The 27,915-nt window shown below is 40.9% G+C and overlaps 5 protein-coding genes and 1 long non-coding RNA gene across 6 annotated transcripts; all 6 read right to left on the bottom strand.

The window, feature by feature from the left end:
- Positions 1–865: 865 nt before the first annotated feature.
- Positions 866–2,963, bottom strand: LOC133466498 (metalloproteinase inhibitor 2-like). The gene is made up of 5 exons (XM_061750282.1): positions 2,710–2,963; positions 2,131–2,204; positions 1,969–2,071; positions 1,245–1,369; positions 866–1,069 (listed from the first exon to the last, which is right to left on the bottom strand). The coding sequence occupies exons 1-5, from the start codon at positions 2,960–2,962 to the stop codon at positions 926–928; spliced, it is 699 nt and encodes a 232-aa protein (XP_061606266.1). The 5' UTR covers position 2,963; the 3' UTR covers positions 866–925.
- Positions 2,964–6,211: 3,248 nt separating this feature from the next.
- On the bottom strand, positions 6,212–10,198 carry LOC133466499 (metalloproteinase inhibitor 2-like). Its single transcript, XM_061750283.1, has 5 exons — positions 9,924–10,198; positions 7,603–7,721; positions 7,430–7,532; positions 6,763–6,887; positions 6,212–6,419 (listed from the first exon to the last, which is right to left on the bottom strand). The coding sequence occupies exons 1-5, from the start codon at positions 10,039–10,041 to the stop codon at positions 6,276–6,278; spliced, it is 609 nt and encodes a 202-aa protein (XP_061606267.1). The 5' UTR covers positions 10,042–10,198; the 3' UTR covers positions 6,212–6,275.
- A 1,785-nt stretch (positions 10,199–11,983) lies between these two features.
- On the bottom strand, positions 11,984–14,270 carry LOC133466442 (metalloproteinase inhibitor 2-like). Its single transcript, XM_061750147.1, has 5 exons — positions 14,018–14,270; positions 13,249–13,322; positions 13,087–13,189; positions 12,363–12,487; positions 11,984–12,187 (listed from the first exon to the last, which is right to left on the bottom strand). Exons 1-5 carry the CDS (start codon positions 14,145–14,147, stop codon positions 12,044–12,046), a joined length of 576 nt encoding a protein of 191 aa, XP_061606131.1. The 5' UTR covers positions 14,148–14,270; the 3' UTR covers positions 11,984–12,043.
- Positions 14,271–15,519: 1,249 nt separating this feature from the next.
- Positions 15,520–17,491, bottom strand: LOC133466443 (metalloproteinase inhibitor 2-like). The gene is made up of 5 exons (XM_061750148.1): positions 17,297–17,491; positions 16,509–16,585; positions 16,335–16,437; positions 15,900–16,024; positions 15,520–15,713 (listed from the first exon to the last, which is right to left on the bottom strand). Exons 1-5 carry the CDS (start codon positions 17,427–17,429, stop codon positions 15,696–15,698), a joined length of 456 nt encoding a protein of 151 aa, XP_061606132.1. The 5' UTR covers positions 17,430–17,491; the 3' UTR covers positions 15,520–15,695.
- A 5,328-nt stretch (positions 17,492–22,819) lies between these two features.
- Positions 22,820–24,581, bottom strand: LOC133466441 (metalloproteinase inhibitor 2-like). Its single transcript, XM_061750146.1, has 5 exons — positions 24,294–24,581; positions 23,728–23,804; positions 23,539–23,641; positions 23,188–23,309; positions 22,820–23,004 (listed from the first exon to the last, which is right to left on the bottom strand). The coding sequence occupies exons 1-5, from the start codon at positions 24,424–24,426 to the stop codon at positions 22,846–22,848; spliced, it is 594 nt and encodes a 197-aa protein (XP_061606130.1). The 5' UTR covers positions 24,427–24,581; the 3' UTR covers positions 22,820–22,845.
- A 1,257-nt stretch (positions 24,582–25,838) lies between these two features.
- On the bottom strand, positions 25,839–27,884 carry LOC133466444 (uncharacterized). The gene is made up of 2 exons (XR_009784937.1): positions 26,467–27,884; positions 25,839–26,395 (listed from the first exon to the last, which is right to left on the bottom strand). It is a non-coding gene; the product is annotated as an uncharacterized LOC133466444 (long non-coding RNA).
- Between the last annotated feature and the right edge of the window lie 31 nt (positions 27,885–27,915).

Genomic DNA, 27,915 nt, shown 5'->3' with positions numbered 1-27,915 from the left:
AGTTGCAATAAATTGTCTAAAGTGCATACCTACAACAAGTGAACAATTACTCCTCTCTAGCTTTTTAAAAATTCAAAGCTCAAGTGCATCTTAAATCAGTCCTTAAATATTGGGTAACTATCAATTGCACCAGTATAACTTTGCAGTTGATATAATGGCTTAAATATACCAATGTCAGTTTAAATGTACTGCCGGCCTCTGGATGAAAGCCTTGTATATCCAAAGAAAACCAAAATAACCAAATTTGAGGGATTAGCATTGCATTGTCAAACAGAGCATGCCATTTTCAACACTTTACATTGGTTGATAATTTCTAATTCAATTTGTGAAGCAATACAAAATCGACCAAATTTGGGCGAGTCATTTCAGCCTAATACCAGCGCTATGAAGTGTACCGCCACATTTTTAGAACAAAAACCGCTACATACACTTACTAGGGGTTCATCTTGTTCACAAGCACGTTTTCTCCACACAAATCAGTTCTTTTATACAAGGTTTTATTAACCAAGCCACAGCTAAAGAATGAGGTGTTACAACAAAAAGGTACACAGACAATATATGGTGAATAAATGTGCAGCATTAATCAAGCATAAAGCAGGAAGGGATATGACATTTGGAATCACAGACAGATCAGATTGCACAAGGGAGTGAATTTCCCCACCAACTTTAAATGTATCCCTCCCCAATCACTAATGCATCAAAACCTTTTTTCTGAAAAGGCGATGTGAAATTACTTGGAAGACAAACAGCAGTTGTAAAAAGTATTGTGACCTCGTTTGCTTGTACAGGTTATGCCCAACATTAAGCAGAAGTTGGTATAAAAGTGCTCGTGTCAGAAAAGGGGCAGGGAAAACAATACACTGCATTGACTCAATTTGTTTATTTGAGTGAAGGGTCTTCAACATCCATGAAGTCGTTTTTTGGACTAGGCGACTCCAGTGTACCAGGCACAAGAACCGTCGCTTTTCTTGATGCAAGCAAAGTGTCGGTACACCTTCACCATCAGAAAGTCCGCCCACAAGCACTCGGCCGGGCCGCTGCTGCACGGGATGGACGTGCAGCGCGTGAGCTGCAAGAGACAGAAATTCATGCTCTCACAACATTGTAGCGTGACTCCTGGAACGGCAATTATTGTTAAAAACAGTCTCCACATTACCCCAAATCATCATTAATACTGCAGCAGGAACTCTGTTTAAGTGGCTTAAACATTTTTCTAATCTTAAATCCATCCTTGGCGTTTCTACCTTGCAATCGCAGCCCATTTGGTAGCGCTGCACCAGGCCTCTCTTTTGCATGGCGCTCAAGTCTTCCCAGCGTTGAAAAAAGTCACACAGGGAGACATGCATCAAACCCTCAGAGTCCAGTCTGCCTGTAATGGTGGATAAACGACAGGAGGGGAAATGAGTGGAGAAACTGGGTGGCACGCAAGCTTGCCCAGATTTGGCAGTTATGAGCGACCAAACAGGAAGTAGCCTTGTAACTTTAGCCCCGCCGGTATGGCTGAAAAGTAGGCTACAGCTCAGGAATGTATATGCATTTGTCACAGTTACAACAGAAAACTGTCTACTTCTAAATAAAGATGCGATGACAAAGCAGCAGCCAAAATAGTGTTGTTCATCCCATTCGAATGGCACAGCAGGGATCTGGGAGAGTTTAGGTTCATCCATAAGCTACAGGTCTATGAAGAATGGTTCAAGGTGTACTTCAGGCTGAGCAGGAGCCAGTTTCATTTTCGACATGTTGCGAAGTGGCACTCTCCAAACCATTTTTTCAAAGGCTAATGCAAGATTAATTTGAAACGGCAAGAAAAGAATCAAAACATTTTTAGCAGGTAGTCTCCTACTTGTGACAAGTTTATGTCGCCATTGCCTGCAAAATTTACTAATATCTGTAATGTTGCCGTTCTAATGTACTGTTGAAACTGAAGCCCCGGAATCGATTTTTTCCGCTGTTTTTTGTGAAATATACCAGATAGTAGATACTCCGTGGCATTGGCCAGATTGACTCCACAAGCTGCAGAATTGGGTTCAGTGTAGATGGAACAAAACCGCTTTTCAGGGCCCTTGAACATCTGGGAAAACAAACAAGTTAGATAAATGGTGAATTTGCAGACATGAAGAAGAGTCTTACCTTGATCGGTTTGATGCGATACTTTATAAGATTTAAGGTAGAGGCAGCCTTCCCAACCACTTTTGCCTTGATGACTGAAAAGACAGTTTTTATAGATTTACAAACTTGAGCCATTGCATTCACTTTCTGGTGTATGAAAGTCAACTTTACAAACTCTAGGAATAGCTGTAAAATACTTCAGACCTCTTAAAAAAAAAAAAGTCAGTTATTTTGGTACATGCATGAAATGCATCTGAAATGGGCTCATAAAACAGTCAGCCTTAATGTCATTTGCAACACTTGCACTTTACTGGCAATTCAAGTGAAACTGCTAGATTTAAAAATAACTACTTTTTGAATTGTAAGTCATTTTGGCACAAGTTGCACTTAAATTAGCCAGAAATGGCACCAGCACAAGTATAAACCATTGTGAACCTTGAACTTCCAGGTCAAATTGCTAGCTTTAAAACATCAATCAATGATATAAGTTTAATGCCTCAAGGTGTTCAAGATTCTTTGGCAGCCATTTTCTCACTGACTAAAAATTCATAAACTGCCTTCATTTCCTTAACACTTGCAATTTTGTCCCGTTGAACTTACCAACATCCGATTGACAAAACACCTCCTGGGGATGCCTGGCGACACATTTGCAGGCTTGTGTTCCTTCCTGCAGCCCCCACAAGCACAGCAGCACCAGGGGCAGCGCGAAACTCTTCGCCGTCCAGCACATGGTCGATCGGTCAGGCCTACGGTCAAAAAAAAGGAGACAGTTTGGATCGTGCAAACAGGGCCGCTGTTCCCGAGTGAAAGGTCTGTTCTGCTCAACCGACCAGTGTGCTCTACCTGACTCCATGTTCGCAAGGGCCTTTTTATAGGCGCAAAATCCGCCCACGTGAGGTCACCTGACCTGAATACACTAATGACTGTTTTCACCTGGCTTTCCCCAATCACCTCTAACTACGCACCCATGCGCTTGCTTGAAGTTTAATCAACTTAATTTAAATGTGCTGGCACGTTGGACGACTTGTTGGCACATCTGCCTCACAGTTCTGGGGACCGGGGTTCAAATCCCGGCCCCGCCTGTGTGGAGTTTGCATGTTCTCCCTCTGCCTGGGTGGGTTTTCTCCGGGCACTCCGGTTTCCTCCCACATCCCAAAAACATGCGTGGTAGGTTGATTGAAGACTCTAAATTGCCCATAGGTGTGAATGTGAGTGCGAATGGTTGTTTGTTTCTATGTGCCCTGCGATTGGCTGGCGACCAGTTTAGGGTGTATCCCGACAAAGATAGTTGGGATAGGCTCCAGCAACCCGCGACCCTGGTGGGGATAAGCGGTAAAGAAAATGGATGGATGGATAATTGAAATGTGAAAATTTTTCAGAAGCGCAAAAAGGTTTAAAAAACAAAAAGGAATTAAAAGCAAGCTGTTAATTACTGACACCTGAGCAGTTAGGCGTTTTTGACAGCAAGCAGAGAATGGGTCAGATCTTATAGATTCCCAACTTATCATTCCAGTATAGCCCAGTTGCAATTGTTATATTTCAAGTGTATACCAACAAAACAAATCAATTACTTGCTAACTTCACTTTGGGCTGATTAAAAGCATGTGGCACACATTGAGCCTTAAACATGCAATTCATTAAGATCTCAAAGCACAAGTATAACTTCATATATAGTTGCTTCAACATACCAATGTTAGTTGAAATATGTGAAGGGTTCCATCCAATTTTCAGAGGAAAAAAACAAACCGTATACTGTACACTTACAGGTTCATTATGCAATAACTGGAGTTTCCTTCTCACAAACAAGGTCTTTTATAAAAGATTGAACTACAGATTATAAATAATGGATCTTGCCAAAGTGGCAAGAATGCTCTGGTTAATGAATACTTGGCATGATTTATAAAACAAGGGCTATGGCTGGTGGAATCCTATTTTCTTAACATGCTTTAGGCTGAACCATCTTCACAGTAAAGAGCAAGTTAGCAGGCCAGCTCATGTTATTCCCAACATTAACGTATATTATTTTAATATATAATAAAGTTTACAAACAAGGGCTTTGGAATTGTTACAATTGGGGAAAAAATTTATATCTGTAGCGCATTTCATACACAAGGTAACTCAATGTGCTTTACATGATTAAAAGCATTTAAAAACAAAGAAAAAACAGCTTAAAAACATTTACAAGAGAAGAAAAATAAAATAATAATACAATTAAAACAGCATAGAGTGCAATAAATATAATTTAAAAGTGGAAATGCTCTAATAAGCATGGGGAAAAAAGTTAACAACCTGGACTTAAAAACTTGGGGCTGACCACTTCTGTTGGCAACTTATTCCATTAGTGTGCAGCTTAATAGCTAAATGCTGCTTCACCATGTTTGCTGTGGACTCTGTGCTCCACTGTTTGACCAGAGTCTGTCGATCTCAGAGCCCTACTGGGTTTTTATCCCATTAGCATTTCATTCATGTATTCAGGACTTAAACCATTTAGTGATTTATAGACCAGTGGCAGAACTTTAAATCTAAATTGGTTTAATGCTCCAATTCGGGAATCCAGTCAGAAGACCATTACAATAGTCAAGTCTACTTGAGATAAAAGCATGGATGAGCTTCTCCTGGTCTGCTTGACACATGCAAGCCTTCACTCTGGATTTGTTGTTCAGATGGTGAAAGGCAGTTTTAGTAATTGATCTGATATGACTGTCAAAAGTTAGGTCAGAATCTATCAGAACACCAAGGTTTCGGACTTTGTCTTTGGTTTTTAAAGAGAGTCACTCCGGGTATTTGCAAACAGCAATTCTCTCTTATTGCCAAAAACAACTCAGTTTTGTGCTTTAATTGAAAATTTTGGCTCATCCAGATAGTTGTTTTAGACTGACAAAACCTCAATTGAACTGTAGTCATCTGGCAACACTGCTTGATAGAACTGCATCATCTGCATAGCTATGATAGTCAAAATTAAAGTTCTGAAGAATTTGACCCAAGGGTAGCATATACAGGCTGAACATGAGGGGTCCAAGAAGGAATATTCCATTTAGTCCTAGTAGTGTGGATTGCAATGTTTGTAAAAGCATTTTTATCACTTTTCAGATTGTATTATTGCCATCTGAAACATATGCGACATCTTCACACTAATGAGCTGAAATTTACAGTCGAGCTCGTGAGCAGAGGTTTGTAGGGAAGTGCTGCGTTGTCAAAGAACAAAAGCAAACTGCATTCATTTTTTTTATTTAAGAGTTAACAGCCTTTAACTCCCATAAATCCTTTCATGGGCGAGGCGGCGGGGAGGGAGAAGCAAGGTGTGATCAGCAGGTGACCAAGGACGTGTTCGCACAATGTTGTGGAGCAACGACTGGAAGGCTAATCATTGTTAAACCAGTTTGCGCTCGTCCACACAATGACAGTCTATGAACAAAGCATTTATTTGTTAAAGCGGCATGACTTTTTTTTTTTTTTTTTTGTCCCGTTCGGCTGTTAGGTCAAGCGATGGAGGATCTGTATCCCTTTTATGCCAGAGCAGTTTAACTGTGTCACAAGAGTTTTTAAGCTTCCGCTGTGGTTTCTTATAATGGATGTTTGAGAATCAGAAGCCAGTCGAACAGAACAAAGTCTCTTGAGGGGAGAAAGAAACGAAGACAAAAGACAAAGCACTAATTCTCTGCAGGATGAGAAAAGTAAAATCTACAACAGTGAAACATTAGATACCAGTGTTGCATCGGGCTGTAGTGCTACACCCTGTGAGGGAAGGATAGGACAAGATGGAACAGGACAAAGCGGAATGACAGACATCCATTCGGTTAGTGGTAGAAATAAATTTGAATATTAAATCCATCCGAGGTGTTCCTGCCTTGCAATTGCAGCCCTTTCAGTAATGCTTCAACAGTTTCTTTTGAGCAACTACTACATCTACCGTAACCGGCTCCTTGTCATTTGTCAGGATAAGCATGTCAGGTTCAGGAGTTCAAAAACAACTTTGCCTACATTGCAGCCAATGGTACCAAAGTTCCAACCTACCCGTGTCCCAGTGAAAGGTACATGTACCACTGTCGTGACGCCAGAGTACATCCAAGTACATGGGGAAGAGAGAAACAAAACCACTGCATTGTTCCATGAGTATACTTTTATTTTTATCGAAGGTTCTTCAATATCCACAGCTTTCTTTTGGGTTAGGCGACCCCATTGTACCAGGCACATGAGCCGTCGCTTTTCTTGATGCAAGTAAAGTGTCGGAACAAGTTCCCCATCAGAAAGTCTGTCCACAAGCACTCCGCGCGGCTGCTTCCACATGGGATAGATGAGCAGCGTGTGATCTGCAGGTGACAGGACAGCAACTTCATCAATTCATGTTCTCACACAACATTGGGGAGAGACTACTGGAATGCCAATTAGTCTCCAACTCTCCACATTAGCAACAAAATTATGCATTTTACAACATGCAGTACAGCAACACCAATGCAAGAGTGTTGACTTGCATCAGGTGCTACCGTTTTGGTTAGCAAGAGTTCAAATGGGCTCAGCAGTTGTCCACGTTTTTATGAACAAGGTGTTTTTTTTTTTTTAAGTTAATTGCAAAACTGCATTTAATAAATTCTGGCCACTACAGAGTGGTATAAACAAAAATAATTCCTAATCTTAAATCCACACTGTTCCTACCTTGCAATCGCAGCCCATTTGGTAGCGCTGCGCCACGCCTCTCTTTTGCGTGGCGCTCATGTCCTCCCACCGCATAAAGAAGTCACACAAGGAGACATCCAGCAAAGCATTGTTGTCCAGTCTGCCTGTAAGACGAGAGCAAATGGGAACATTTGAAGCATCTGTAAGTAAAGGACCCTTGTAAAATACCTGCATACTACTGTGGCCCCTCCATGCTGCGCTCAGTTTGCGCCGCAAGAAGGCACAAGCTAGGCCATATTTTGTGTTGGTGCAGCGCAAGCGAAGAGAAGTCGCCTGGTGCCTTTCCCCGACTGGTTTGGATTTAATGTAGGCCACAGCTCAGCAATATGTATTAGTCACTGTTAGAAATCCCTGGCTTGATTTGTAAATGAAGCGGAGACAATGCCCAACTGCTGAAAGAGAGATTGGTTCAGCAAAGTCTAATGGCATTGCAGAGATCTGGGGAAGTTTAGGTTCAGCCATGAGCTCCACAAAAAAAAAAAAAAAAAAAAAAAAAAAAAAAAAAAAGCGTTTCAAACACGTTTAAGGATCATAGTGTAGTTTATAAGTGGTAAATCGGGGGGGGGAAACTGCCCAAACATTGTTAGTGCTATAACTGCTATTAAGTTACTTTATAGTTTGACCATGGAACAGATTTAAAATGTACCTGATATTAGATACTCTGTGCCATTGGCCAGATTGACTCCACACGCCGCAGAGTTGCTTGCAGTGTAGACTGAACCAAAAAGCTTTTCTGGGCCCTTGAATGCCTGAAAAATAAAGTTGTAGTCATGTTGAATTTGCATACATACAGATAGAGTAGATGACTGAATGTTTTACCTCAGTCTGTTTGATGTCATACTTGATAACATTTGAGACACCAGGATTGAAGATACCAGGCATTTTCTCACCAGTATTTAAGACAACGTCAGCCTTCCCAACAACCGTCGCCTTTATGACTAGAAAGACAATGAGCTTTTATAGATTTACATTCAAAACAAAAGGATGCATCGAGCTTTGAGGATTTGGGGCCAAGGCGGCACCACAAATCCAAATGAAAGGAAAACAGGTTTGACTGTCAGCACTTTCTGGATGTGAAAAGACAAGAGCAAAATACAAGATCATGCAAAACTATTTCTTTGATGTAGAAGCAGTAAATTTGAACTGAGCATCTTCAAAATACTTTTAAAACCTCAAGTAACTGAATCCACAGAAAGTCTTTAAACGTTAGTATTGCTACACACAAATGAACCTGTAATGGCATCCCCAAAGGCAACATTAGTAATGCATGCAATGGCTTTCATAACTGCTAGCTTTAAAAAAGTCCAGCAAGAGCTTCAAAATAAATGCTCAGGGCCCCTTAAAGAGTCAATCATTTTGCCAGAGTGGAAAGGAATCTGAAGTCAGGTCTGCCTTCTTTGCTGGTCTGAACACCATCAGAAGCACTATGTTTACAATGTCATTAAATGAGGTACCGTACAAACTATTTAATAATTGATTTTCAGTCTTTGGTCTTCATTTCAGTGTGCATCTTCACTGCCCAGTTTCCACTAGATTTGTCCAATCAGATTTCATCTGTGTGTTCCCATGTCAATGTAATCTGCCCAGGGCCTTCAGAATCCCAATCGCTGGTTGAGGACAAATGGGCATTATGAACAATTACCGTTTTTCTTAAGCAAGCAGATGTTACATTCACTACTCATGCACAGATATGCATACGACAGTCGCATTTTGCGCTCCATACCGACAGCAATGCTAAGCTAGGGAGGTCAACGGCTTCATCGCATTCCATGTGGCTGTGAACAGCAAGTAAACCAAAAGCCAAAGGATGCCAGTACATTGTGCTGCATATGGTTCTGTGCAATTAAGGGAACTCTGAGTCCCTTTCAAATGTATTTTGTTTCCCCCTCTTTGCTCCACCACCCTCAATGTGTATGGATAGCATACGGTTTGGCATTGACCAAACAGTAATCCTCACAAAACTCTTAGAAATGCGCAAGACTTAATTTCAGTCCATGTATTGCCTTCTGTGGGAGCGTCGACCTCACCAACATGGCCGCAACCTATGACACATCTTATGTAGTCTACAACAGCTACATGGGTACTGAGTAATGTGAAGGGCCACCAGTCTGATACACATACAAAAATAAAATAATTTCTCTAATGTGAAGACACTGAACAGGTTACGGATTTCTCACGATACTTGTTGCGCATTATTTGTTTCCTTTCTACAAATCTCTGACAGAGTTTACATTTCCGAATGATCACTTCTGGAACATCTATAGAAAGTCACAATGTCCCATCACCGGTGAGCAGCTTTTAAAACATGCACCACATTTGGTGTGCCTTGGTATACACCTCTCTCTCTCTCTGTAATGACAATTGATTAGATTTTTTGATGAGATTAGAACTAACATGCAAAGTTGGTCACTTCAGTGACAATTTCCAAAATGCACTGCACACCACTGAACAACCTGAAATGTTATTAGCAACACCCGCACGTTACTATCAAATGAATGGCTACTGTAGCTTTAAGTCTACTTCAATTTGCAATTAACTAAAAGGACTCTATAGTCGTTTTGCCACAAATTAAACAGGGTTTGCCAGAAATGGAATTAAAGTACACTATTGAAAGCGGTACTTTTCCAGGTCAACGTGGTAGCTTTAAAAAGTAGGCTTGATGGGTTCAATTTGCAAAGACAATGAAGTTATTGTCACAAACTACACTGGAAAACGTATAAAAGTAAAATGCCCCAATGTCATTAGAAACACCTGCAGTTCCCTGCTTATCCAAGTAATATTTGAAATACATGAAATTATAAAAAGGTAGCTTTAAAGCCATTGTCAAAGTAAACTGGGGATTGCGAATCAACTAAAAAAAAAAAAAGGGTCAAACTTATTAGCTAAAGTTTTTATTCCTTCACCTCTGTCAACATGGTCACTTCATATAAAAATTACAAGCAAGAAGCATCATTAATGGAGAAATTGGCACAAATACATTTTATTCCAGTAACTAGATTTTAAAGTGTGGAAATGTCACACAGACCACAAAAACATTTGGCAAACATCACTCCCCGACAATCTACTACATAGTGTTTGAATCAATTTAAAAAATAAATAAATAAAAATTGGACTTAATGAGGAGCCCGTTCACAACTTACCGACTTCTGCTTGACAAAACGCCTCCTGTGGATGCCTTGGAAAACAGCTGCAGGCTTGTGCTCCTTCCTGAAGCTGCCACAAGCACAGCAGCACGAAAGTCTTCACCGTCCAGCTCATTGTTGATAGCGCAGGCCAACAAAGTAAAAACAAAAACAAAACAAGAAATCTATAGAATAATGCAAAAATGAGAAGGTTCAGGTTGCTCAGGACACTGTTGGAGAAGGGTTGCTGTCTTCTGGAGCACCAGCTAGCTTGCTCTGCTTAATCTCAGCTTCACGTGGGCCTTTTTATGGCTGCAGAATCCGCCCACAATTATCAATTAAGCGATGTCACTTGCACACGCTGTTGCTGTTTTCACCAGGTGTGGGCAATTAACTTTTCAAAGCGGTTGCCGAGGGCCACACCAACCTGTTAACATCAATTGTTTTACATATCAGTGTCTTTTTTTATTAAGTACTAAATTGTTTTACTAAGATGCTATTTGTGTAGCGATGGTAAACAGTGATGGAAATTATTAGATCACCATTGTTTCTTCAGTTTCTTGTTCATTTTTGCTTTGTTCAACTAGGTAGATTTGTTTGGGCTTTAGGTTAAAACAAGTCAAATAGTGGGTGGTCAACTAGGTAGATTTGTTTGGGCTTTATCTTAAAACAAGTCAAATAGTGGGTGGCACGGCGGACGACAAGTTAGCACAGTCGCATCACAGCTTTGAAGTCATGGTCAGTAACTACTGACACTGAAAGCACACGTCACATACATTGCCAAAATAAGAAATAAAATTGATAAGTGCAAAAATTTCAGAACAAAAACACAGTTATATAATCCAAAAAGAAAACAATTGAAATCAAGCACTTATTTGCTGACACTTAAATTTGCCTGTTTTTTTTGACAGCAAGCCTACTAGTGGGGGTCCCATTGATGATATTACAGATTACCAACAAGTCATTGCATTTTCTACGAGGATTTACAGATGCCATAGACTTGGACCATTATCAGCTGTCTCTCGGGGCTCCTTGCTAACCTCCAGCCAGCTACAGCTAGCACGGGGCCCTCTGTGGGGAATTCCCGAAACGATGTCTTTGCCGACTCGAAATCAGTACAAATTGTTTTGTCATTGATATGGGCCCATGTCAATCTCAATATCTCAAGCCCCCTTCAGCTCGAGGGGCTCAGCAAGCTGTAGCTCCAAAATAAGTTGCAATAAATTGTCTAAAGTGCATACCTACAACAAGTGAACAATTACTCCTCTCTAGCTTTTTAAAAATTCAAAGCTCAAGTGCATCTTAAATCAGTCCTTAAATATTGGGTAACTATCAATTGCACCAGTATAACTTTGCAGTTGATATAATGGCTTAAATATACCAATGTCAGTTTAAATGTACTGCCGGCCTCTGGTGAAAGCCTTGTATATCCAATAAGAAAACCAAAATAACCAAATTTGAGGGATTAGCATTGCATTGTCAAACAGAGCATGCCATTTTCAACACTTTACATTGGTTGATAATTTCTAATTCAATTTGTGAAGCAATACAAAATCGACCAAATTTGGACGAGTCATTTCAGCCTAATACCAGCGCTATGAAGTGTACCGCCACATTTTTAGAACAAAAACCGCTACATACACTTACTAGGGGTTCATCTTGTTCACAAGCACATTTTCTCCACACAAATCAGTTCTTTTATACAAGGTTTTATTAACCAAGCCACAGCTAAAGAATGAGGTGTTACAACAAAAAGGTACACAGACAATATATGGTGAATAAATGTGTAGCATTAATCAAGCATAAAGCAGGAAGGGATATGACATTTGGAATCACAGACAGATCAGATTGCACAAGGGAGTGAATTTCCCCACCAACTTTAAATGTATCCCTCCCCAATCACTAATGCATCAAAACCTTTATTCTGAAAAGGCGATGTGAAATTACTTGGAAGACAAACAGCAGTTGCAAAAAGTATTGTGACCTCGTTTGCTTGTACAGGTTATGCCCAACATTAAGCAGAAGTTGGTATAAAAGTGCTCGTGTCAGAAAAGGGGCAGGGAAAACAATACACTGCATTGACTCAATTTGTTTATTTGAGTGAAGGGTCTTCAACATCCATGAAGTCGTTTTTTGGACTAGGCGACTCCAGTGTACCAGGCACAAGAACCGTCGCTTTTCTTGATGCAAGCAAAGTGTCGGTACACCTTCACCATCAGAAAGTCCGCCCACAAGCACTCGGCCGGGCCGCTGCTGCACGGGATGGACGTGCAGCGCGTGAGCTGCAAGAGACAGAAATTCATGCTCTCACAACATTGTAGCGTGACTCCTGGAACGGCAATTATTGTTAAAAACAGTCTCCACATTACCCCAAATCATCATTAATACTGCAGCAGGAACTCTGTTTAAGTGGCTTAAACATTTTTCTAATCTTAAATCCATCCTTGGCGTTTCTACCTTGCAATCGCAGCCCATTTGGTAGCGCTGCACCAGGCCTCTCTTTTGCATGGCGCTCAAGTCTTCCCAGCGTTGAAAAAAGTCACACAGGGAGACATGCATCAAACCCTCAGAGTCCAGTCTGCCTGTAATGGTGGATAAACGACAGGAGGGGAAATGAGTGGAGAAACTGGGTGGCACGCAAGCTTGCCCAGATTTGGCAGTTATGAGCGACCAAACAGGAAGTAGCCTTGTAACTTTAGCCCCGCCGGTATGGCTGAAAAGTAGGCTACAGCTCAGGAATGTATATGCATTTGTCACAGTTACAACAGAAAACTGTCTACTTCTAAATAAAGATGCGATGACAAAGCAGCAGCCAAAATAGTGTTGTTCATCCCATTCTAATGGCACAGCAGGGATCTGGGGGAGTTTAGGTTCATCCATAAGCTACAGGTCTATGAAGAATGGTTCAAGGTGTACTTCAGGCTGAGCAGGAGCCAGTTTCATTTTCGACATGTTGCGAAGCGGCACTCTCCAAACCATTTTTTCAAAGGCTAATGCAAGATTAATTTGAAATGGCAAGAAAATAATCAAAACATTTTTAGCAGGTAGTCTCCTACTTGTGACAAGTTTATGTCGCCATTGCCTGCAAAATTTACTAATATCTGTAATGTTGCCGTTCTAATGTACTGTTGAAACTGAAGCCCCGGAATCGATTTTTTCCGCTGTTTTTTGTGAAATATACCAGATAGTAGATACTCCGTGGCATTGGCCAGATTGACTCCACAAGCTGCAGAATTGGGTTCAGTGTAGATGGAACAAAACCGCTTTTCAGGGCCCTTGAACATCTGGGAAAACAAACAAGTTAGATAAATGGTGAATTTGCAGACATGAAGACGAGTCTTACCTTGATCGGTTTGATGCGATACTTTACAAGATTTAAGGTAGAGGCAGCCTTCCCAACCACTTTTGCCTTGATGACTGAAAAGACAGTTTTTATAGATTTACAAACTTGAGCCATTGCATTCACTTTCTGGTGTATGAAAGTCAACTTTACAAACTCTAGGAATAGCTGTAAAATACTTCAGACCTCTTAAAAAAAAAAAGTCAGTTATTTTGGTACATGCATGAAATGCATCTGAAATGGGCTCATAAAACAGTCAGCCTTAATGTCATTTGCAACACTTGCACTTTACTGGCAATTCAAGTGAAACTGCTAGATTTAAAAATAACTACTTTTTGAATTGTAAGTCATTTTGGCACAAGTTGCACTTAAATTAGCCAGAAATGGCACCAGCACAAGTATAAACCATTGTGAACCTTGAACTTCCAGGTCAAATTGCTAGCTTTAAAACATCAATCAATGATATAAGTTTAATGCCTCAAGGTGTTCAAGATTCTTTGGCAGCCATTTTCTCACTGACTAAAAATTCATAAACTGCCTTCATTTCCTTAACACTTGCAATTTTGCAACTTGCTAGGTTTGATTTAAACTCTAGTTAGACTGATAATTAACAAAATAATTTTTTTTCCCCCACAACATGAACCAAATTGAGCTGAAATGGCATCCACTAAAAAAAAATAATTTAAAAAAATTTAAGAACGTTTAGAAAAATCCGTGTTCCCTCACCTCTCCTTGGGAACTATGAATTACTGTGGAGTCCCGTTGAACTTACCAACATCCGATTGACAAAACACCTCCTGGGGATGCCTGGCGACACATTTGCAGGCTTGCGTTCCTTCCTGCAGCCCCCACAAGCACAGCAGCACCAGGGGCAGCGCGAAACTCTTCGCCGTCCAGCACATGGTCGATCGGTCAGGCCTACGGTCAAAAAAAAGGAGACAGTTTGGATCGTGCAAACAGGGCCGCTGTTCCCGAGTGAAAGGTCTGTTCTGCTAAACCGACCAGTGTGCTCTACCTGACTCCATGTTCGCAAAGGCCTTTTTATAGGCGCAAAATCCGCCCACGTGAGGTCACCTGACCTGAATACACTAATGACTGTTTTCACCTGGCTTTCCCCAATCACCTCTAACTACGCACACATGCGCTTGCTTGAAGTTTAATCAACTTAATTTAAATGTGCTGGCATGTTGGACGACTGGTTGGCACATCTGCCTCACAGTTCTGGGGACCGGGGTTCAAATCCCGGCCCCGCCTGTGTGGAGTTTGCATGTTCTCCCTCTGCCTGGGTGGGTTTTCTCCGGGCACTCCGGTTTCCTCCCACATCCCAAAAACATGCGTGGTTGGTTGATTGAAGACTCTAAATTGCCCATAGGTGTGAATGTGAGTGCGAATGGTTGTTTGTTCCTATGTGCCCTGCGATTGGCTGGCGACCAGTTTAGGGTGTATCCCGACAAAGATAGTTGGGATAGGCTCCAGCAACCCGCGACCCTGGTGGGGATAAGCGGTAAAGAAAATGGATGGATGGATAATTGAAATGTGAAAATTTTTCAGAAGCGCAAAAAGGTTTAAAAAACAAAAAGGAATTAAAAGCAAGCTGTTAATTACTGACACCTGAGCAGTTAGGCGTTTTTGACAGCAAGCAGAGAATGGGTCAGATCTTATAGATTCCCAACTTATCATTCCAGTATAGCCCAGTTGCAATTGTTATATTTCAAGTGTATACCAACAAAACAAATCAATTACTTGCTAACTTCACTTTGGGCTTATTAAAAGCATGTGGCACACATTGAGCCTTAAACATGCAATTCATTAAAAGATCTCAAAGCACAAGTCTAACTTCATATATAGTTGCTTCAAAATACCAATGTTAGTTGAAATATGTGAAGGGTTCCATCCAATTTTCAGAGGAAAAAAACAAACCGTATACTGTACACTTACAGGTTCATTATGCAATAACTGGAGTTTCCTTCTCACAAACAAGGTCTTTTATAAAAGATTGAACTACAGATTATAAATAATGGATCTTGCCAAAGTGGCAAGAATGCTCTGCTTAATGAATAGTTGGCATGATTTATAAAACAAGGGCTATGGCTGGTGGAATCCTATTTTCTTAACATGCTTTAGGCTGAACCATCTTCACAGTAAAGAGCAAGTTAGCAGGCCAGCTCATGTTATTCCCAACATTAACGTATATTATTTTAATATATAATAAAGTTTACAAACAAGGGCTTTGGAATTGTTACAATTGGGGAAAAATAAGACACACACACTGCATTGATTTTATTCATTTATTTTTCATTTGGAGTCAACAGCTTTTGGATTCCATGAAACCCTGTTTGAGAGAGGTAAACCCCCTTTCCCGGGAACAAGAACTGTCGGTACAGCAAAGCCATCAGGAAGTCGGGCCACCAGCACTCGGTCGGGCCACTGACGCCGCACGGGAAGGAGATTCAGCGTGCGATCTGCGGCTTAGGGTGAGCACAGGGATTTAAACGACAGGTTTACACCACATTGAACGACTGCTAGATGCTAATATTGTTAAAGCAGTTAGCGCTTTTCCATATATTAACAGCATCCATGAAAGCGTTGATTCATTCAAGTGGATGACAAGTTAGTGGCCACTCCAATCTTAAATCCATCCCTTGTGTTCCTACCTTGCAATCGCAGCCCTTTTGGTAGCACTGCAACACACCTCCCTTTTGGATGATGCTCAAGTCCTGCCAGCGCTTGAAAAAGTCACACGAGGAGATGTGCAGCGAGCCGTCAGACTGTAGTCGACCTGTAATGGCGGAAGACGACAGGAGAGGAAGTGAGGTGACCGGGAAGACTTTGCCGCTTCGGTCAAATGTTAAAGACGTGGTAAACCTCCAAAGTCACAAAATGGTCATAGGCAGGTGGTGTTTCAAAAGGACTTCATTTGCATTCTTCTGTAAGGAATCATTACTATTACCAATTTTGTTTGTATGACAGTAAACAACGACATAACCAGTTAAAATGTTACTTCAAGCGTTGATGGTGCCATTCATAAAGGTTTTGCGGGACCCAGATCATTTCCAACGGGAGAAAACAGTTTCAGCTTTTTTCCATACCCATAAGTAGATAATTGACACCATTGGTCAAAGTGATTCCACATGAGGCAGAGCTGGACGCAGTGTAGATGGAATCAAAATTCTTTCTTGGGCCCTTGAACAGCTGGAAAGCAAACAAGGTAGATTTGTCAAATTTGCATAAATACAGATGCATGAATATAATGCGCATTTCACCTTGCTCAGTTTGATGTCATACTTAATGGGTTTGAAGCCACCGCCAACTGTCACTCCAACAACCATGGCCTTGATGACTAGAAAGACAGAAAATATTTTTTTTAAATGTTTCACGTAACGGAATTCACAGTGAGCCTTTGAAGTTTAGTGTTGCATCCATAGGCTGAAAATTGACCTGAAATGGAATCCCCTAAGGTAACAGTCTTTACCAACGCCATGAGCAACTACAAGTCTAGGAAGAGCTGTGAAATAAATAGACCCCTGAAAAAGTTGCTGTCAGCCATTTTGCCACCAGGTGGAAATTTATCTGGGGGAGTTATAAAAGGTAACCCTTAATTAATGTCATTTGCAACACTTGCACATTACTGCTAAACCAGGCACGTGAAATTACTAGACTTAAGTCTACTTTGCATTGTAGTTAACACAATCGTTTACAGTCATTTTGCCACCAAGTAGAATGGAAAGTCACCAGGAATGGCAACAAAGGTAAACAGCCTTTATGAAAAACACCTGCTTCAGCAAAAGTTGTTCCCTTGCGTCACCTGGATCCTAACATCGTCACATCACACAAAAATGCTAAGTTGCAAGAGTCATTGTCACAAATTATTTTATGGTAACGAGACTTTAGAGTCTATGGAAATGTCAAAAAGTACAAGCCACCATTTTAAACCACAACTATACATACAACCAAAACAACATTGCAAATATACTGCAGACTGCTCAGTATTTGAACCCATTTAAAAAAAATAAATAAATAACAAGCTCTTGTAGAGTTCCGTTCAATTTACCAACATCTGCTTGGCAAAACGCCTGCTGGAGATGCAACTGGGGACATCTGCAGGCGTGTGCGCCTTCTTGCTGCAGCTGCCACAAGCACAGCAGCATCAGGGGCAGCATCAAAGTCTTCAGCGTCCAGCTCATCGTTGAATTACAGCGCTGCCTTTCTGTTACACCGACGGTCTCACTCTGCTTGAGTCTATGTTTACGAGGGCCTTTTTATGGATGCAGAATCCGCCCACAATTAAGCCACATCCAATCCCGGCAGGGCACTCCGCCCTGAAATATGATTGGTCGGACACTCCCCACTGCATCCAGAGGGGAACGGCAGTATCTGGCTTCACCGTGACGGTGTTATGAATTGCGCTAACCCTAACCTGGGACACACTTGATTATTTTGTACAAATGTGACACATATTTTGAATCGTCATCTAGTTTCCTCTGTGAAACGCGCCCTTGCCGCCTGGATGCATTTAGGGCGTGTCCTGCCTGGCAAGTTAAGAGATGGAAAGTTACGCATCCATTCACACTCAACCTTGCCAAGTCTCCTGGTTACTTTCATTCATTTTGTCCTCCCTCGGATTACAGGAGATGTTATTGTTGGAAATTTTAGTTTGCACAGTGAAATGCTCGTGCACCATATTGTTATCAAGCTTGACCTACTGTATCATCCATCACTATGCAATGCAACTGACCAAACTCTAGAGTTATGCAGAATGTTAAATGACCAAACCCAGAAAACACGTTAGCAGACGTCCTGTGTATCACAAACAGTTGTGTCATATTTAATGACAGCCTTTGTTAAGCAAAAGACATTGTAGATGTTTACACTTCTTACAGGTGCTTTGTCCCAGTCCACCATTTACCCGTGCCGCGAGAAAGTGCTTTTGCCTGTTTTGCCAAATGCCGAAGCAGATTGCACATATATATGGGTCATTCCACGGATGTGGTGAAATGTTACGAGCAATTATTAACGGCGAAATACATTAAAAGGCATCAAGTATGAACACAGAACAGTATCGTCAGTAATCAGGTATCAACATGTAGATATTAAATAATATTGTATCAACAATTGTCCACCTCCAATTATTTTGCAATAAACCATGTCAAACACATTTTTGTGGTTTTTGACCATCGCCGAAGCGTGACATTTTAGCAGTCATCAACGGAAATGGGCACAGTGTGAAAAATATCGGCAAAATCATGCAAACACTTTGCCAATATCTGCTAAAACGGGGCGCCTACCACTTAACAGAAGTTAATGACATTCCACGATGAGATTTCTTCGAGGCACTTATTAGAAATAGGCATCGTGCTCGTAACTTTGGCGGTCAAAACGCTTTACGAACAAGCAGCCACTCAATGTCATAACTGTAAACAGACAACGAGCATTTTTACGACAGCTATTTGGAATTGATGCAATAATCTCCCAAAATAATCAAAGAAGGATCAATCAATTGCTTCAGAAGGAGTAGGAGACAATATTGACTTACATTTTTAAGTGTCGGTCTTATTTTAGTTCGAGAGACTTGGACAAAATAACAAAAAGGGTCGACTACTTTGCGACATCGATCACCCAGAACCATTTTCAACTTACATACGACCAGCATACGGCAGCATTTGAGCTTGATGGGAACGTGGAGGGGCCGGTTTTCAAGAAAATGATGTCAAAATGTTACAAGCTTTGATCTCAAACGGTCACGTTACTAGCAATGATGAAAAGCGAGTTTGTATAGATTAAGATGGTTTCTTGTTTGAATCGTTGAAGGAGAAATGATTGGTGAATTTCGACCGTTTTCTATCGCTGGTGCACAGGCTGTTTTCTGTGTCTCCTGACTGCACTGCTGACTCGCTGGTAATTTTGACAAGTCAAAGCAGTGTTGAGGATGTGGTCATGATTATGCGCATACTTTCATCCTTATTATTAAACTTGGATTCGGTTCCTCCTGTCTAACGTTTTTAACTATCTTTGATCAAAACATTTGATTCACTTTGTTGATTAAAATGTCGATGTTGTGTGGTGCACTGTGGATGTTTACTGGTGCTTGTAACGTGACATGGGCACGAGCAAAGACCGCTGGTGTCAAAATTACGCACAGGTCTAAGTGGCTGTATTATCGTTTACCAACACTGACTTCTGTAGAGAAACTGTGTTCAGATCTATGTGTTAATGTTTTGAAATCCTAGTATTGTTCAGTCAAGGATTGGTAATTGGAATAGATGTTGAAACTCTGGAACGGTACGTTGTGTGGAACTGGAAATGTGTTTGACTGGCAGAAAACCCAGTCAAAGTTACGTACATGCTGTTCTTCATAAACAATTTTGTGTGTACTTCCAACTGACAAAGCATAACACTGAAAAGGTTTTAGCAGTCAAAAATGCCAATAGTGAAACCTGAATTAAAATAAAAATATAAACAACCTTAATTTTCCCGATGATCTAAAATGTTGACTTTACACTGTTCATCATGTACAAACAATTAGATAAACATAGTTGGTCAAATGATTGAATTGGAAGTGAAAAATGGCAAGTGATGGAACATGTCAACGTTCAAGCTTCAAGTTGATGGTCTAACTGTGAAGGGGATCGTACCAAGTAAGGAAACTGATATTGAAAAATTCACGAGTCCTATTAAGTTCTGATATCCACGGATTTCATTCACTTATACCTGTTAGGATTCAGGTCCTTCATTTTCCATTTTCCATTTTCCAACCAACAACTGTAAGGTTATACACTAATGTGTTTATAAAAAGAACAAAGTAAGAATAAGTAATCTTTCCAATTTTCCCATTCTTCAGGCAGCCCCCAAAATGCTCTCGAAACGCTTATGCAACTTTGTAAGTTGAATCAAAAAGTCTCGTTGTGTAATTACCTTTTTTCATGTCACTGTCACAATAGTCTGAAAAGAGAGCTGAAAAGGTGTCAAACAAAAAAAAGTCTTCATGTCCTAACCAAAACTGGTTTTCGCTTGCCTTGAAATTGCATCATACAGAGATCAATGCCTTAATTATTGTCATTTGCCCGCAATTCCCCACTTATAAAAAAGTCATCTTGCTAGGTCTAATTAATAAGTATAGTGAGTTGTGTAATTAACACTGAACTAAGTAACTAAGCCTCTTTGAAGTCATTTGGTCACAAGATGTAAATTGGGTCATGAATGTCATTAGCAAACCTCTCCTTAACATGGTCACTTCACACGAAAATCCCGAGTTACAAATGTCGTTGATGTAGACATGCTCAACATTTTACTGTGGTGACGAGTACCTGTTGCACGGGGCACATGCAGGTGTTCAAGCAAAGATAAAAGAAGTAGCTAAACATGCCTTCTATGTTCACTGCAGTGCACACTGCTTGAACTTGGTTCCGGTAGACGCTGTAAAAAGTGTAGCAGATGCAGGAAACCTGTCATTATTGGAACGACTGTATGCATTCATGTCTGGCTCAAATGTACATAACAAATGGCTGGAAGTGCAGCGGGAGATGTTTGGCGGTGCACCAAGGGAGCTCCAACAGCGAAGTGAAAGACGTTGGGCCTGTAGGCGCACACACAGCATGTCGCAATGTGGTGGACATGTTGCCTGCGATGCTTGAGGAGCTCGCATCTGAGAACCATCCACAAAGAGCTGTTGAAGCAAGAGGGATATTGCCTCAGATTGATCTGAATTTTGCTGGACCTCCTCTTCTGTTCACAAAGGTCCTGAGTGACACCAAATTTTTATCAGACATGCTCCAGTCTAAAACAGTGGACTATGCTAAGGCTGTTGAACCTATTGAAAGACTTAAGGAGACACTGGTCCAGTACTGTAGACAAGCCTCTTCTGAGGAAATGTGGAGTGAAATTGTTGATTTAACATTGATACAACTCCAAGAGAACCAAAGAGGCCGAGACAGACGACAAAGGTGCTTCAGGATGCTGTCGTCCGCTCCACCTCGGGACAGCATGTATTTCCAGATAACAAAACACACTTTTTGCATCTCTGTGTGTTATCCAGTTCGGGATAATCTGATTGGAGAAATAGGAAGATTTTCTAACACAAATTGTCAAATTATGCAGGGTGTCCAGGCGCTAAATCCATCAAGTCCAAATTTTTGGAGAGAGGAAGCTGTCCTGTTATTGGCTGAAGCTTGATTCAAATATCAAGGATCTCAAACAGGTGTTACATCGGACGCACCCTTCTTGCCACCCCATAAATATTTTAATATTTTAGGTGCTTAGTTAGGTACTTGATTTGAAGAAAAATTGTACAAAAATGTGACATCCTGAAATATTTGTGAAGCGTCTTCAGTGGTAATGAGCTAAAGTTGGCAGGTTAGCTAATGTTGGCTTTGTGTGTGCAAGTTATGGCATGAAAGAAGCAGAAGTTCACAGAAGTGCTTTGGAAGTCAAAGTGCTGAATTGTCACCATAAAAACACACACTGCATTTATGATTAACAGCCTCTGATGTACTTGAATCCTGAATTGGGCGAGACGGTCCCCCTTTCCCAATCACAAACACCTTTGCCTCTCGACGCAAGCAAGAGGCCTTTTTCAGTCATTTTGTTCCAAAGTGAACTGGAAATTCAGCTGAAAAGGCATCAACCAAAAGGTAAATGGTCTCATCATTATCCAAACCCACAGATAATAGAAAACTGGACGCCAGAGCACTGTAGCAGCCCAGCTAACTGGTCTGCTGAACCGGTCTACTGTAGACTGAACTTGCTCATTATGTAATGAGGGGGTGTTCCTGCAAAGCTGGACGTCCAGGCTTGCTTCATTTAGGGGAGGAGCTGAAATGACAGAAGCCTTCCTTGTACCACATGACCGCTTCAGGGTTTTTTTTTTTTTTAAATAGAATTGCAGTCAGCTCAGTTTGGATAAGTTTTATTTTATGTACGAGTTTGGAGTGAGTTTATGGCAGGGTTTATTCTAGGATCAGGAGTTTAGGGTTGCCAAGCTCCCAGCCAGGTGAGGATAATGTTCAGTTTTGTACATTTTAAATTTCATTCCCATGTTTGGGAAAGTTTAGAAAAACAAGGCTCATTTTATAGTGTTGACCTCAAAATGAGTTTTGATTCCAGCTGACCAGTAAAATGGTTTCAATGCTAATCAAAGTTTAAGAAGGCTGCTACGGTCTGGTCCAGGAAACCTTAAATGTGGCTGCATCTATTGGTCACAGGGAATTATGGCCCGGGGGCATCATAATCCACTCTGACGATTAGGAAGGCACTCATTACATTGAAACTGTTAGGCAGCAGCCAAAGTATGGTCCAGAATAAAAGAAAGCTGAACTACATCAATGTAATTGTGAAATACATACAGTAGACATTTGTCAATTAGTGTGGGTTGCAATGTTTGTACAAATAGTTTTAATCTCTTTTCAGATTGTATTATTGCCATCTGAAACATTTGCGACATCTTCACACTAATTAGCTGACGTTAACAGTCCAGCTTGTCGGCTTTGCATGTACGGTACGAGTTATATGCCCAACATTGCGTCGAAAGCAGAAGTTTGTATGGAAGTGCTGAATTGTCAGAAAATAAAACCAAACTGCATTCATTTTTTATTCATTTATTACGAGTTAACGCCCTTTAAGTGTCAAACCCCTGAACCAGGCACAAGAGCCGTCGCGTCTCTTGATGCAAGCAAAGTTTCGGGGATGCTTCACTGGAAAAAAGTCTGTCCACAAGCACTCGGTCCGGCTGCTGATCCCACACGGGTGGGAGGCGCAGCGAGTGATCTGCGGGTGACAAACGACGGGGATTTAAAGAACATGTTCACATGAGATTCGAGAGATATTGGAATGAGAATCATTGTGAAAGCAGTAAGTGCACATGCACAAGTGATTGAGACGGCAACCTGTGCGATTAGGGGCCACCACAAACAAATTGCTAATGCTAAAGCCACCTTTTTGAGCTCCTACCTTGCAGTCGCAGCCCAGCCCGTAGAGCTGCAACAAGCGCTTTTGCATGGCGCTCAAGTCGTCCCACGGCTGATAGAAGTCGCACGAGGTGATGTACAGCGAGCCGTCAGACTGGAGTCTGGCTGTAATTGCAGAAAAAGAAATGAAGGGAAGAAAAAAAAAAACTGGCCTTGTTAAATTTAAAGAATGCATGGTGAAATGCACCCAAAGTCCCAAAAATTGTCACAAGCTGGCAGTGTTCGTAAGCAAAAGGCTTACTTTTGGGTGCCATTAAAGTTAAACTGGAATGGATTGATTTCACATGGGGGGGGAGGAAGTTTTTTTTTTTTTTTTTTTTTTTTTTATAAATACCCATGAGTAGATAGTCGACACCATTGGTCAGAGTGATTCCACATGCGGCAGAGCTGGATGGAGTGTAGATGGCATGAAAAAGCCTCTTAGGGCCCTTGAAATGCTGCAAAACAAACGATAAAATAAAAATATAAAGTTTCATTTGTGTCCAATTTGCATATATGCAGAAACATGAAATAAATATTTTACCGTGATTTGTTGGATGTCATACTTGATAGGATTTAAGCTACCGTCAGCCTTTGCTCCAACAACCTTTGCTGCGATGACTAGAAAGAGTTAAAAACATTTTTATTTGAAAAACAAAAAGGGGCATCCAGGTTTGAGGATTTGCAGCCAGACAGTTGCACAGAGCTAGCTTTTTAAAAAAAAAAAAAAAAAAAAAGGAAAGGAAAAACAGCAGTCACAATACAAAATAGACTGAAAATTGACCCGCAAAGGCATCCCCAAATGAAAGTCTATTAACATGAGCAATGTTCTCATATCCAAGTCAACTGCTACCTTTAAAAGATCTCAGACCTGCAAAATAAACAAAACAGAATTGAAAGGAACGCTGCAGGCCTCTTCTGAAGTCATCTTCAAAGCCATTTTGTCACAAAGACTGAAAATTGACCAGACATGACATTACCAAAGGTCAGCCATGTTTAATGGAACATCTACTTGCCCGTTTAGCCAAGCCAAACTGCTAGAAAGTAGAGCTGGAGTTGAATTTGTTTAGGAGGTAGCCATGACAGACCACAGAATCCTGTTCAACTTACCGACATCAGCTTGGCAAAAGACTTCTTGAGGATGCATCGGGGGACAGGTGCAGGCTTGCGCGCCTTCCTCCTTGAGGCCCCACGAGAACAGCAGCGCCAGGGGCAGCGCGAAGCTCTTCAACAGCCAGATCATCGTTGAGCGTTCAGGACAGCAAAGGCAAAACGATTAATTAAGGAGACGGTTAAGTTGTGCAAGAAAAGGGATGCCGTTCCAGAAGAAGAGCGCAGTTGACACCGACTACTTTGCTCTACTTGAGTTCAGGTTCACGAGGGCCTTTTTATGGCTGCAGAATCCTCCCACAATTAAGCAACATCACTTGTATGCGCTAATCGTTTTCACCTTTACCATGTGAACGTGTGTGTCAGTTGGGAGCTGCCGGCCAATTGAGGGCGCTGTGGGGGGCCAAGTTAAAAAAAAAAAAAAAAAAAAAATTAAAAGCAAGCTCTTAATTACTGACACCTTAGCAGTAAGGCGTTTTTTGACAGCAAGCAGAGAATGGGTCAGATCTTACAGATTCCCAACTTATCATTGCAGTATAGCCCAGTTGCAATTGTTATACTTCAAGTGTCTACCAACAAAACAAATCAATTACTTGCTCCTAACTTCACTTTGGGCTGATTAAAAGCTTGTGGCACACATTGATCCTTAAACATGCAATTCATGAAAAGATCTCAAAGCACAAGTCTAACTTCATATATTGTGTTGCTTGAACATACCAATGTTTGTTGAAATATGTGAAGGGTTCCATCCAATTTTCAGAGGAAAAAAACAAAAAAACAGTGTACTGTACACTTACAGGTTCATTACGCAATAACTGGAGTTTCCTTCTCACAAACAAGGTCTTTTATAAAAGATTGAACTACAGATTATAAATAATGGATCTTGCCAAAGTGGCATGAATGCTCTGGTTAATGAATACTTGGCATGATTTATAAAACAAGGGCTATGGCTGGTGGAATCCTATTTTCTGAACATGCTTTAGGCTGAACCATCTTCACAGTAAAGAGCAAGTTAGCAGGCCAGCTCATGTTATTCCCAACATTAACGTATATTATATTATGTTAAGCACGTAGTATAATGTCAATGTTCAATAGATCATGGAACCTTCAATCGTCCTTGCGTGTTCGTTTTCTTTGTCCAAAAAGAAAGGAAAAAAGAAGACACCAACGTGCTGAGTCTCAGGGTGCATTCAATCAACCAGAGTGCAGGTTCACTGAATGACACACCTTGTTATTTGAGCTAACTCCTTTTATACACGTCAGAAGGTTTCGTTGCGACTGTTCAGCAGAAGGTTTTGATATATGTTCAGCAGAAGGCACCTCTGGCCTTGGGTGTTATCAGAAAAGGGGAGAGTCACCATGAAACCATCATTCTTCAGTCATCTACCCTGGGTGCTATCAGAAAAGGGAGTCATCCTAAGAACATCATTCTTCAGTAATCTGCCTTCTACATAGAACAATCCAACAATTAATATATAATAAAGTTTACAAACAAGTGCTTTGGAATTGTCACAATTGGGGAAAAATAAAGACACACACACTGCATTGATTTTATTCATTTATTTTTCATTTGGAGTCAACGGCCTTTGGAGTCCATGAAACCCTGTTTGAGAGAGGTAAACCCCCTTTCCCGGGCACAAGAACTGTCGGTACAGCAAAGCCATCAGGAAGTCGGGCCACCAGCACTCGGTCGGGCCACTGACGCCGCACGGGAAGGAGATTCAGCGTGCGATCTGCGGCTTAGGGTGAGCACAGGGATTTAAACGAACAGGTTTACACCACATTGAACGACTGCTAGATGCTAATATTGTTAAAGCAGTTAGCGCTTTTCCATATATTAACAGCATCCATGAACAAAGCGTTGATTCATTCAAGTGGATGACAAGTTAGTGGCCACTCCAATCTTAAATCCATCCCTTGTGATGGTGCCATTCATAAAGGTTTTGCGGGACCCAGATCATTTCCAATGGGAGAAAACAGTTTCAGGTTTTTTCCATACCCATAAGTAGATACTTGACGCCATTGGTCAAAGTGATTCCACATGCGGCAGAGCTGGACGCAGTGTAGATGGAATCAAAATTCTTTCTTGGGCCCTTGAACAGCTGGAAAGCAAGCAAGGTAGATTTGTCAAATTTGCATAAATACAGATGCATGAATATAATGCGCATTTCACCTTGCTCAGTTTGATGTCATACTTAATGGGTTTGAAGCCACCGCCAACTGTCACTCCAACAACCTTGGCCTTGATGACTAGAAAGACAGAAAATGTTTTTTTAAATTTTTCGCGTGACGAAATTCACAGTGAGCCTTTGAAGTTTAGTGTTGCATCCATAGACTGAAAATTGACCTGAAATGGAATCCCCTAAGGTAACAGTCTTTACCAACACCATGAGCAACTACAAGTCTAGGAAGAGCTGTGAAATAAATAGACCCCTGAAAAAGTTGGTGTCATGATTATGCGCATACTTTCATCCTTATTATTAAACTTGGATTCGGTTCCTCCTGCCAAACGTTTTTACTTATCTTTGATCAAAACATATGATTCACTTTGTTGATAAAAATGTCGATGTTGTGTGGTGCACTGTGGATGTTTACTGGTGCTTGTAACGTGACATGGGCACGAGCAAAGACCGCTGGTGTCAAAATTACGCACAGGTCTTAGTGGCTGTATTATTGTTTACCAACACTGACTTCTGTAGAGACACTGTGTTCAGATCTATGTGTTAACGTTTTGAAATCATAGTATTGTTCAGTCAAGGATTGGTAATTGGAATAGATGTTGAAACTCTGGAACGGTACGTTGTGTGGAACTGGAAATGTGTTTGACTGGCAGAAAACCCAGTCAAAGTTACGTACATGCTGTTCTTCATAAACAATTTTGTGTGTACTTCCAACTGACAAAGCATAACACTGAAAAGGTTTTAGCAGTCAAAAATGCCAATAGTGAAACCTGAATTAAAATAAAAATATAAACAACCTTAATTTTCCCGATGATCTAAAATGTTGACTTTACACTGTTCATCATGTACAAACAATTAGATAAACATAGTTGGTCAAATGATTGAATTGGAAGTGAAAAATGGCAAGTGATGGAACATGTCAACGTTCAAGCTTCAAGTTGATGGTCTAACTGTGAAGGGGATCGTACCAAGTAAGGAAACTGATATTGAAAAATTCACGAGTCCTATTAAGTTCTGATATCCACGGATTTCATTCACTTATACCTGTTAGGATTCAGGTCCTTCATTTTCCATTTTCCATTTTCCAACCAACAACTGTAAGGTTATACACTAATGTGTTTATAAAAAGAACAAAGTAAGAATAAGTAATCTTTCCAATTTTCCCATTCTTCAGGCAGCCCCCAAAATGCTCTCGAAACGCTTATGCAACTTTGTAAGTTGAATCAAAAAGTCTCGTTGTGTAATTTTTTAATGTCACTGTCACAATAGTCTGAAAAGAGAGCTGAAAAGGTGTCAAACAAAAAAAAGTCTTCATGTCCTAACCAAAACTGGTTTTCGCTTGCCTTGAAATGGCGTCATACAGAGATCAATGCCTTAATTATTGTCATTTGCCTGCAATTCCCCACTTATAAAAAAGTCATCTTGCTAGGTCTAATTAATAA

Source organism: Phyllopteryx taeniolatus, chromosome 16 (genome assembly GCF_024500385.1).
Source record: "Phyllopteryx taeniolatus isolate TA_2022b chromosome 16, UOR_Ptae_1.2, whole genome shotgun sequence".
NCBI classification, from domain to species: domain Eukaryota; kingdom Metazoa; phylum Chordata; class Actinopteri; order Syngnathiformes; family Syngnathidae; genus Phyllopteryx; species Phyllopteryx taeniolatus.
Note: the sequence above shows the minus strand (reverse complement) of the source record. Positions and strands in the feature narration are given on the sequence as shown.